This window comes from Stegostoma tigrinum, chromosome 26, assembly GCF_030684315.1.
Source record: "Stegostoma tigrinum isolate sSteTig4 chromosome 26, sSteTig4.hap1, whole genome shotgun sequence".
In the NCBI taxonomy this organism is placed as follows: Eukaryota; Metazoa; Chordata; class Chondrichthyes; order Orectolobiformes; family Stegostomatidae; genus Stegostoma; species Stegostoma tigrinum.
This window is the reverse complement of record NC_081379.1, coordinates 22,220,285-22,232,814: the sequence shown is the minus strand read 5'-3', so window position 1 is coordinate 22,232,814 and position 12,530 is coordinate 22,220,285. Positions and strand designations below refer to the sequence as shown.

At 40.1% G+C, this 12,530-nt stretch overlaps 1 protein-coding gene across 4 annotated transcripts in view; it reads left to right on the top strand.

Annotated features, from left to right (window-relative positions):
• Positions 1 to 12,144, top strand: part of LOC125464136 (rasGAP-activating-like protein 1) — a 250,170-nt gene extending 238,026 nt beyond the window's left edge. For 3 of the 4 annotated variants that reach the window (XM_048556258.2, XM_059655017.1, XM_048556260.2), the window contains 4 exons: positions 3,341 to 3,476; positions 5,578 to 5,698; positions 10,385 to 10,464; positions 11,525 to 12,144. In XM_048556258.2, the coding sequence (XP_048412215.1) occupies positions 3,341 to 3,476; positions 5,578 to 5,698; positions 10,385 to 10,464; positions 11,525 to 11,670 (483 nt within the window). In that variant the 3' untranslated portion in view covers positions 11,671 to 12,144. The remainder of the gene's footprint in view (positions 1 to 3,340; positions 3,477 to 5,577; positions 5,699 to 10,384; positions 10,465 to 11,524) is intronic. The other variant, XM_048556259.2, reaches the window with a different exon arrangement.
• The last annotated feature ends 386 nt before the right edge of the window (positions 12,145 to 12,530 follow it).

Below are 12,530 nucleotides of genomic sequence, written 5' to 3'. Positions count from 1 at the left end.
AACTAGAGTCAATTGGAATTGGGGAAAACTATCAGCTGATTGGATTCATAGCTGGCCCAAATGAAGTTGGTTAGTTGTTTGAGATCAGTCATCTCAGCCTGCAGAACATCTCTGCATGAGTTCGTCAGGATGAGATATCTTTCCTAAATGAAACTGTTCAGTGATTTTATTACAAAATGACAGGAAGAGGTGTGACGTGAGCCCAGATCTCCTGGCTCTGAGGTAGGGACATCACTACTGCACCACAGGAGCCATTGAGAATGTATCCTAGCCCTAACAATTTTTAGCTGCTTCAATGATCTTCCCTCCATCGTAAGGTCAGAAGTGGTAATGCTTGCACAATGCTCAGCACCATCCATGACACCTCAGATGCTAAAGAGGTCCATGTTCATGTGCAGCAAGACCTAGACAATATTCAAATTTGGGCTGACAAGTAGCAAGCGACGTTTTTGTCACATGAGTGCCAAGCAATGATCACCTCCAAGATGAGAGAGTCCAACCATTGTCCCTCGACATTCAATGGCATTACCATTACTGAATCCCCACTATTATCGTCCTGGTGATAACCATTCTACAGAAACTGAACTGCCATAAAAATAGCCACATGAACATAATGGCTACATGAACAGGCCGGAGGCTAGGAATACTATGGCAAGTAACACATCCCCTGACTTCCTAAAGTCTGCCCACCATCTACAAGGCACAAGTCAGGAGTGTGATGGAATACTCGTCACCATCACCCATGAGTTCCTCTCCAAGTCGCCCGACTTTCTGGTTTGGAAATATATTACATGTTCCTTCAGTATTGTTGGATCAAGTGTTCAGAAAACCCCTCCCTAAGAGCATTGTGGGCAAATCTACACCAAATGGACTGTGGCAGTTCAAGAAGGCATTTCTCCATCACCTTCTCCAGGGCAACTAGAGATATCAATAAATGCTCAACCAACCAGCAATGTCCACATCCCCTGATAAATAATGAAAAAGATACAAGTCTATGGCAAGTACAAATGTAGCATTGGTTTTCAACTGTTTTGTGCCAGGAACAATGGACTAAATGGCCTTCGTCTGTGTTGTAAACTGCTGTGATGATAGGTTATTTTTCTAATGAAGAGAATGACTATAATTGGGTGTTTCATTAGAAATTTAATAATGTAATTTTATAGCTGTAAGGCTGGATAATTAAGATAATTGTCTTGAAGTAAGAATATTTATGCAGCAGTTTATTTTTAACAACCCAATCAAAATAGCATGGCCTGTTTTGTTGGAGAAGGAGAATGTTGCTACATTTCACACTCCTCCACAGAACATAATTTCTTCCGATCAGTAATCTTTCTGGATTGTTTTGTTCATTTTTCTTTTAACCCAGTTTTATTCATTTGAAATTCAAACTGAAGGATTAATTACTGTCTCATAACGGTGTTTTAATGATCAGGATCACAGCCCCTTTTTCTTCTCTAAAGACTGAAGTTCTGTCTTTTCCATGTTAGAGAAACTGTGAGCTGGAGAATGTTTCCAGGGCCATGGGGGAAGAGCAAGGAAGTAGGAGACTCTCAAGAGTATTCTTTCGAAGAACTGGCCTGGGGTCATTAAGCAAATTGGCTTCTTTCTGTACTACATGATGCCAAGTAAAGAGTGGTGAAATTCAGTAAAGTGAAGAACCTGAATTTCAGGCTTCTGCCTCTTTGGAGGCAATTCAAGTTTTTAATCACTTTGAGACTAAACCCCAATTTCAGCAAGGAATAAGAAGCCTAGGGCAGGATTTGCACTACTGATCATTCCATCTCAGAATGGCCCAGTCTTCACTCTGGGAGGTAAGTGCAGAATGGATTCTATTGACACTCGGGGTAAACCCAGTTGTGGAGACTGTTGAAGCAGGTTGGTTAGAAGCCCACCTCATTTCTCTGGGACCTCATCCCAGTTGTGTTATAAGATTTTAGGCCCTAAAGCCCTCATCCCTCGTATCATGTCAACACTTCCTACCTATCACCAGTTCCCCTTAAACCTTCAAATGTAAGAAAATTACTGTGGATGCTGGTAAACCTGAGAGGGAAACAGAAAATCCCACAAAAGCTCAGGAGGTTTGGCAACATCAGTAGAGAGTGAAACAGAATGAATATTTGAAGTCTGAAATGACTCTTCTTCAGAACCAAAAGGAACTGGAAAGTGGTCATTTTCATGCTGTAGATCGAGGACGAGGTCGGAACAAGTGGAAAAGATGGTGAGGGTGCCCAAAGCAAAAGGCAAATACAGTTCTTATGGTGGTTAAGGAGAGGGAAAGATGAAATAGTTGGAAAGTATTAGTGTGAAAATGAGCAAATGTGTCTGTTGAGTTGAGAGCCATGCCAAAAAGGCACAGTGGGGAGGGGGCGATTGTAATTAAAATGGAGGACAAAGGTCAGACTCTGAAATTGTTGAACACAATATTTAGTCCTTGAAGATGTAAAGTGCCAAAGCAGAAATCTTCCTGTAGCTTGCATTGAGCTTTGAACACTGTAGCAAGCCCAGAACAGAACATGGAAGCAGGGTGGTTTATTGAAATGGCAAGCAGCTAGAAGGTTGATAGTAGCTTGTCCCCATGCTAACAATTCCATCTGGGCCTGTTAGTGTTCCAACAAAGATCAATACAAACCGCAGGAACACATAATATCCCACTTAGACATTTTACAGCCTCTTGGACTTACATTGTGCTTAACAACTTCAATGCATGATCTCAGTCCTCCACTTTGATTACTTTTATTTGTGTGACTCAACTGACAGCTATCCTGCTGCCAACAGCTAATGACCGTTTATCTGGTGGTTATCGCATTCATATTGGTAAGGCACAAGGTTGGCTGGCAAACCTCCTCTATTCCAAACCTGACAATATCTGGAAAATGATTCATTGGTTGTTTTAAAAGAAAGAGATGCCTTAAGATCATGAAAGGTAACTTTTATCAACGCCAGTTTTTCTTTAACTGCGCCGGTCACAATTAAAGAAAAATGAAATCCAGACCAATATATTTTGCCTTTTGTACTGGGACTTTTGTTTTGTAACAAATGAAAAGAAACATATATTAGTATGGACTTAAGCTCCACCACCTGATGCTTTTCATTGGTCCTGGGTAAAGACAGTAGAAATTCCAAAGCTTAGAACTACTATGTTAACTACTACGTGAAGCACATAAAATGTATTCAATTACACCGATCACAAATGTGAACATTTATAAAATGTTCTCTTAAAATTGGATTGTTATTTAACATCTCCGTTGCTCTCATATTGATCTGTTTCTGCTAAATTGACTGCCTGGTTATTTTAAGGGTTTTAACAATCAATGCTGATATGTTGTTCTATCTCTTCCAGAATGTGAACGAACTGAATCAGTGGCTTTCGGCTATCAGGAAAGCCAGTATCTGCAATGAACGCACGCTTGCATCCTTTCATCCAGGCTCTTACAGGAGCAACCGTTGGACTTGTTGCCTGCACACTGACAGGACAGGTATATCAGTGAAAAAGTCTCCTCTCCCCCTCCCATTAAAACTGAACATTGACATTAGAAGCCAATTGAGGAAACGCCAAAGTTTACTGTTGCCAAGTCTTTTTTGTTGACGTCATCATGCAGTTGAACAACGTCTTACCAAAACATTAGCTATGTTTAACCTTTGATCACACTCAATGACTGTGTGACCAGAATGTTGAATTTTCCCTGTCAAAAAACATATTACTATTGATTATTGATGTTTCTTTTATCTATAAACCTCCTTGATAAATAAATATTTCTTATGTAACTTGCAAAACTGATCATACAAAGATGATTAGTGATTCATGTATATTATGCTCACTTTCTTTACAGTGGATTAAATTAACCTCAAGTTCTGTCTCACCAAGAGGTGTTTGTTATGACCGCGAATCAGGCTGCTAGCTTTATGTTATGATCTCATTCGAGATCAGTGAATTATGTTACAATCTCAACCAGATAGCCAATTTTATATTACAAGCTGGACATAAACCAGTATATTTATTTTTAAAACACAGAATTTGAGATCCAGGAGACCCAATAAGAGAATAAAGCTGCAAGACTTCGATGTTTTGAACAAACAACACTTTTAGAACAATAATACCATCTACAATCCATGTACAACTTACTGTTAACACCAGAATGAAGATGTAGTCAACATTGGATAATGTCCTGTGCTTGAACACCCAATGCACATCAAATAGCAAATGCAATCAGGACCGATCCTACGAATTTCCTCAGTAATTCTCCCACATTTTTAATTATACATCTGCAAACAGTATTTCATTGACTCCCCACGGTGTGGGGACAGACCATTTGGCCCAACAAGTCCACACAGACCTTCTGAAGACTGTCCAACCCAGACCCATTCCCCATAGCTAATGCACCTAACCTGCGCACTATGGGACAGTTTAGCATGGCCAACCCACCTAACCTGCACATCTTTGGACTGTGCGAGGAAACCAGAGCATGGCAGAAACCTACATAGACTCAGGGAGAATGTGCAAACTCCACACAGACTGTCGCCCGAGGCTGGGATCGAACCTGGGTCCCTGGTGCTGTGAACCACTATGTGTCTTCACACTGAGCTGCTGTGAATCTTCACGCAGGCTGCTTTACTTGCTGAGTATTTCCTGCATATTTTGTTTACAGTCCCTCTCGTAACCTGGTGAAAGAATTCCACAGTTTAATGGATTTTGGATGTCTGACTACTCAAACCTGAAAAAGTAGGCATAAAAGTGAGGAAATGTATGTAATTATACAATTGTGAGTCTAATGCTTTTGCTCCCACACTTCCTTGATCTTTTACACAGAATTAAATACTCAGGCAGTGTTAGTAGATATTTTAACTTTTTCCTTCAGTTAATATTTCATGTTAGTGATTTTCATTCAGAATGTGGTTTCTAATATCATTTAACTTTTGAAAATTGCTAATGTGACATTCTCCAGTCTTTCCTCCAATCAATTGACTTTAGGAACTGTGAGACTTTATAATTAAATCATTATTTCAAAAGGATAGTTTTTGGATCCCAAGCTTCCAGGAACACTGTCTGTCTTTCAGTGGCATAAAATCCCAGGATTTAGTCACCTATTCAACCTGCTTAACTTATTAGTCATCATGTGACAAGTAGACTGTTCTGTTCTAGAGCTGCAATAAGGCAGAATTTCCTAATCTCATCTAGAAAGCACCATAGCATCCTCTAAATTCTACCATGGCTTTCGATAACATCCATCCTGATTGAACATTTTAGCAGCTTCTTAACAGGAAACAGCAGCTCCTGTTTCCCACCAAAAGAATAGGCCAGAAGGCCTGGGTTCATGTTCTACCTGTTCCAGAAATGTGTAGACAATATCTCTAAATACATTGATTATAAATATATATAAACATATCGTATTGTGGGGATTTGTGGGACAGTGATAGATTCCCTATCTCTGAGCCATGAGGCTCGGGTTCAGGTCCCACCTGCTCCAGAGGTGTGTCTGAACACACAAAATAAAATGGCGAAACACATTGTAGCATAAACACAATGACTGCAATGTTTGGTAATCCTTCAGTACAGCTTGCTTTCTGTTTGTTTAACAGTTCGGGGATGCAGTCGCACACATTCTGCTGTGACCCTGGGTGACTGGAGTGATCCACTTGACCCAGATGTTGAGACACAGACCGTTTTCAAGCAACTCTTACAAGGCAGAGAAAAGCTGAAGTGAGTAACTTAAATGACAGTGTGACATACAAGCGACATCTGAATGCTCTATCATAGAGAGTGGATTTGATTTGAATTATTATTGTCATAGTCATTGGTTGTAGTTCTCAGAAGCGGGGTAAACATCTGCTTTATAACAATACTTTTTCAAACTTATGTATCTTTTGTCCAGTGGAAGAGGGTGGAGGAGATTGTAACCAGGGTACGAGGGGTATTTGATTATGTTCATAGAATTATAGAATCCCTACAGTGTGGAAGCAAGCCATTTGGCCCATCAAGTATACGCTGCCCTATTGAAGAACATCCCGCCCAGACATGCACCCCTACCCTATCTCTATTGGCCTGCATTTCCTATGGCTAACCCACCCAATCCGCCCATCCTTGGACACTATGGGGTAATTTAGCATGGCCAGTCCAGCATCTCTGGACTGTGGGAGGAAACTGGAGTGCCCAGAGGAAACCCACACAGACACGTGGAGAATGAGCAAACTTCACACAGCCACCTGAGGGTGGAATTGAACCCAGGTCCTTGGTGCTGTTAGGCAGCAGTGCTAACCACGGAGTCATCATGCTGCCCAATGGGATGTTGGCTGCTTTCCTGAGGCAGTGGGAAGTATAGTCGGAGTCGATGGAGGAAGGCTGGTTTTCGTGATGGACTGGGCAACGTTCTCAACTCCCTAATTTCTTGTGGTCTTGGGCAGAGTAGTTGCCATACCAAGCTGTGATACATCCAGTAATTTCAGCAGCTGAGTGCTCCAAGCCTTTGTGCTTAAGTGCATTCTGATTTCTCCTGATGTATATTCCCTGCGTAAGACTGACTTCAGTAGAGTTTAGACCAACAACTATCTTGGTTTCCAGGTGTTTTACTTTACTGTAGCAGATTTTCCATTAAATAAAAAAGGAAGTGGCCAACGGATGGTTGCACAAAGCAGGTTGATCAAATATGTTCAACAATAGCTGAGAGATAGCAAAAACTGCCGATGCTGGAGTCAGAGTCAACACAGTGTGGAGATGGAGGAACACAGCAGGTCAGGCAGCATCAGAGGAGCAGGAAAGTTGATGTTTCGGGTCAGGACCCTTCTTCAGAACTTCTGAAGAAAGGCCCCGACCCAAAATGTTGACTTTCCTGCTTCTCCGATGCTGCCTGACCTGTTATGTTCCTCCAGCCCCACACTGTACTGACTACAAAAGCTGTTCTCTTTATGTACTTTATTCCATTCACCTAGACATTCAGCTAGTACTGCCTGATCTTTAAATTCTTGTGTGGCTTAAAACCTGTCTTGGAATGAAGGGATTCATCTGTTCCATCTTTATTTTTAAGTTATTTATTCCCAGGATGTAGGTAACAATGGAAACCCCTTGTGGCTAGTGGTAATGTCTGATCCAAGAGGACCAGGTTCAAGCCCCACATCTTCCAGGAGTAAATAATCATGTCTGTCAGCAGCTGGTTAGAAGATACATAATGGTACCAGTAGCAAGACCCATTAGTTGCCTGAGAGATGGAGAATCAGCATTTCTGTTCTTACAACAATATGCTTGGAGATTGGGATGTGGAGTGCTGCAGAGCACAGAGATAGGTTCCTTACCTAAAATGAAACAGTTGGGCATTTACAGGATGAAGCCCTTCACTCAGCAAACACCTAATGTGCAGCTCATTATGAGCTTATTGATCGCGTGTGTCTTAGTGTATCTGCAAGCTGAGGCTGTTCATGGCTGCCTCAAAGGTGTTCAGGGAAGAGAGCAACTTCTTTTGGAATAATTTTGACAGCTGGGAATTGGGCTTCCACATACATGATCTGTTTGATGATTGCGAATAACCTGCACATCTGTGGGGCGTGGATTTGTGAAGGTAAACTTGTGATGTGTAAAAGCCTGAAGAACAACATTGTCAATGAAACCGTGAACCTTATTGACCCTGTTCACATTGCCAATTCTCAGCCTGCATTGAAAGAAGCCTGAAATTATTCAGTGTACCACACATCCATCACTAATCTCTCTACAGGATAGATCGACTCATGATGTTGCTATGGAATCTGTGCCATAAAATCTTTGGATTTGTCTATCTGTGACAGCTATTGGCCATTCTAATCATGTAGGGGGATTTGGTTAGTGAACATGCTCAAGTCTTGTACTCATTGTAGGAAATGACAGGTACAGGCAGTCTGCCTTATGTAGCAAAAACCACCTGGCATCCCCTTTTTACTACTTAGTTTTAATTTGTGTAAGCCAACAGGAATGTCCATGCTCTAACTTATAGGTGATGCAATGAACAGATTACAGCTAAATTCTTTGGCTCCATCATTAACAAATAAGAGTATCGTGAAATGGAACTTTGTGTCAGAAATCACCACGCAAATTGCAGTGTTAAATCCCAGAATGCATACATTCCAAGTCTCTCTTTAAACAAGGGCACTTTTATCCTTTAAATTATTACCTATTATTCTTAATGGGAATTTATTCTTTATTCAGTTGAAGAGTCTGCTCCTAGTTTGTATGGTAGGTGTGTGTGTGTGTGTGTGTGTGTGTGTGTGTGTCTGTGTACTGCATATTATTACCATTGCTTTGCTTACTGTAATGACAGTTGCCCATTTATAGTGAAAACTTTGATCAACTTTACACTGCACCTACAGTTGTGCTTGCATGATTTCCCCTTGCAGAGCAGCAGTTATGAGAAAATAAACCTTCACTAAGAACAATTCTCCTTGTAACAATACATCAGTATTCTTGTTTTTATTGAAGTTGACTGGAAGGATGCATCAGACAGTATTAGATTATGTTTCACTATTTACAAGTTACAGGAGAAACAAAGTTCCTGTTTAATTAACAAAGGTTGATTTCTCATGATACAATCACATTGTTTGAATGAGTGAACACAGTAAACAATTAGCAACAAGATCAGTTGATCAATCATGCTTGTTACTCAGGAGATTCTCAGGCTAAAAATACCCAAGGAGACTGAAACAATAGATTACACCACTAGAGGCCAGTACATTACCAGTCATCCTGTCCAAATTGCCCACTCAAAGTGGTTTGCAGTTTTGAATTATTTAACAGTTTAAAAACTAATCTGAGTATTCAACAGCAACACGTCTGAATTTCCTCCTGCTTTATTTATCATACACCTATGGTTAATAAACAGGAATGGAGGACTGAATGGGCTGGGACTATTTTCCTTAGAGTGTCAGAGGCTGAGGGGTGATCTGATAGAGGTTTATAAAATCATGAGGGGCATGGGTAGGGTGAATAGACAAGGTCTTATCCCTGGGGCAGGGGAGTCCAAAACTAGAGGGCATAGGTTTAAGGTGAGACAGGAAAGATATAAAAAGGGACAAGCTTTTCACATAGAGAATGGTAGTGTATGGAATGAGCTGCCAGGGGCGGTGGTGGAGGCTGGTATGATTACAACATTTAAAAGGCATCTGAATGGGTACATGAATAAGAAGGATTTAGAGGGACTAGATTAATTTATGATTTAGATTTATATCAGATATCTGGTCAGCATGGATGAGTTGGACCAAAGGGCCTGTTTCCATGCCTCGATGACTCTATGATAATAAAACACTGAAGGGTAAAACCTTGTCTTATTAGCGATTAAGAACTATTTGTGTTAAAAATGCAAATAAAAACATCCAGTGACAAACACATGATGGCAATTTAGGTTATTTCAATTTATCAGTACACTGTCTTCAAAAAGAACAATTTGTAATGGGTGATTGGTATACAAAGATGCATCATTGTGGATCAAAAACATTGTCATATGTTGGAAATGCATTGTTTGCACATGAAATTATCATGACAAAAGTTAAGTAGCTTCCTCCCCCTTCCTTTCTTTCTAATGAGTACAAAGTTGACTTGCCTCAATATAACTTAAGAATTTCAAGACAAATTTTAATTCCAATCACCTTTGCCAGTTTTGGATAGGTTAAAGTCAGGCTGGTGCACCTGTAAAGTGCTGACATTACAGTGGCATAGGCATTGTAAGTTAGTGCTTACATTGCTGAACTAGTAATACACAGGCCCAAACTAATGATGGGTTTAATTCTAAATTTAAATTTAATTAATTAAATAATATTCAGGAAAAAAACCTCTAGTCTTAGTTTTAAAAAAAGCCACAGAGGCCAGTATCCCATCACCCTTTATTTACTTGTGTGTGTGAACCATGCACTCACCATGCCCAGCCAGCTTGGGGTCAGTCCCCCTGCCTCATCTACTGGTTATATTAGTTCACCAGGGCCTTCCTGATTGGCCCAACTTAGCAACCCCAGCCAAATGACCTCATAGTCAATGAGGTCAACCTGGTTCCATGATTAGCTATTGGAGAGATGTGGGGAAAAATTGGTTTACTTAAGCTCTTTAGGGAAGCTCTTTAGTGTTAATTTGCACACTTTACCTGGGATCTGGCCCAACCATGACTCCCTACTCAGAGCAATGTGACTGACTCCTAATTACCCTCTGAAATGATCAAGCAAAGCACTCAATTCCATAATGATCCCCATGACTGAACAAAAAAGAAATGTGAACTGACAACAGCAGAAATTCTTAATTATGATTTTTAATTACAATACTATGTGTTGTTGGAAGTGATTTCAAACAAAATTGAAGTGAAAGTACTGTGTGGAACTGCAATGTTAAACAGCTCCAACTAGAACTCTGTAAGAAATTTTGTCTCCTGTTTTCTCTTTTTAGACAGAAGTACCTTGACTCTTTAGATGCAGAAACTGTGATGGGCAAGGAAGGAAGAATACATGGTATGAGGATAGAGGAAGGTACTTGCCTTTCAGCATTAACTCTTACACATTGAAATTAGTTACTTATTCAATGAACCAGTACTTTTTCTAGAACTAATAAAGTACTACCATTACTATAAGAAGCAAATGTTGTACCAGCAACACAGTTTTGAATACTCTACTTGCTTGAAAAGGTTGTTAAAAATGTCTTAGAGGTGTTAATATCTGAGAATGAAATCCAATGCCACAAGACAAAAAATTAGATTGCACATAAAACTAAGTCTAATGAGGGTCTCAGCGATATTATAAACCTAAAGAACATCTTATTACTATTCAAAAAATATCTAAAGAACTGCAGACGCTGAAAATCAGGAACAAACTCAGAATTTGATGGAAAGACTCAACAGGTCAGGCATCATCCAGGGAGAGAAAGCAGAGTTAAAGTTTTGATCTAGTGACATCCTGAACAGCGGTCACTGTATCCAAAATGCTAACTCTGCCTTCTCTCCACAAATGCTGCCTGACCTGCAGAGTTTTTCCAGCAATTTCTGATTTTGTTTTCAATTTCATAACTAGAACAATCTTCAGGTCCATGGCACATCTCAAGGTGAGCTATCCTTAGGTCTGGAGGCCACTTGCAAAACGTTGTTGAAATAAATAATGGGAAACATTGCAGGTGGATTGCTCTGGCATGGCAAAATCATAAAGATATTCTTTTTGAATGATTTACAAAATCACCACACACATTTTCTAAAAGATCTATTGGAATGTTTCTGAAGGAAGTGCTTCCAAAAGAAAAAATGCAAAATCAATCTCAGTAACAGTTTTAAAATCCACACAGTCAGGCAAACAAAAATGGAGACTGTGCTCTCAATCTGGGCCTACTTCAGGCTAGAAGCAGCTTCACTAATCAAAACTTTAAAATCCTGTGGTTTAAAGTTGAAGACTTATTATTTGACAATGGCTGATACTTGTTGCTGGTGTTAGTTTGTCTTCATCCAAGTGTTACATTGAAGGAGTGCGCAATATTCTTTGATGAAGTTGAATTACTTTGCAGTAATATCATGACTCACAATTCAAAATCTATTGTATGCATCAGGAGTTGACAAGAGCTGCTCCTTTCATGATCAGAAGATGTCAGCGGCTGCCAGACTGCTGGATGTTGTGCAAGATCTTGAACGTGCTCACCAGGCATTCGAACAGAAAGAGAAAGAGGAGCAGGCCAATGAGATGGTGGCTCCCTGAGTCGTACTGAGGCAAGACATCTGAAAAATCAGTTAGTGCGCTATGTGCAGTGTGCCACATACCAGTCCAGGCGTACAGTGGATTTAACAAGGGCGAATTACACAATACAAATGTCAACAAACTGAAATACAAACTTGCAGGTGTGATTGACACTGAGAGCTGCAGAATGGTTCAGACATTCCTTTATAAGCTGCATTAAAAACATTAAAAAGAAAGGGATTGTCATCATATCCAAGCAACTTTGGGGGAAAGTTGCTGATTTGTTGCTGTTTAAGACTGAGGATGAGATTTCATCTACTACTAATGTAAGGCAGCTGAGCACAGGCACCTATTGATGCAAGAGCAGTGGTTACGTTCTGAACGCTTTCCTGTCTGTTCTTTGGAGATGTTTCAGTTCCATGCATTGTCTCCAGTAGTTTGTAATTGCACCACAGGAAACCAAAAACAATAAATGTCTGAAATTATACATCACAACCAGATGTTGAGAACTCAGCGTCTGTATGGCAGCTCTGCACCACAGGCACGCATGTCAACTTGCCAAAACATCACTGCACTGCTCAAAGCTGGTTCACAAATCACAGCTAATTGTGGCAGTATTTTTGTTTCACTGGCAAAAGTGGTTATGTTCTTCCAGACTGAGCTGTTAACTTCTTTGTGTGGCAGGAGGATATCTTACTGGATTAAGTGCAGTTACCGGACTTACAACATTGACAAATATGATGAAATGAATTGCATCAATTATATTGCCTCTCTGTTTTCAATTGATCTTTCAACGTACCTAATTTCCTGATAGTCTGTTAACAAATTAATCAAGTTGTTGTACTGCTTCAAGATAAGAACATAACTGGTAATAGTACACC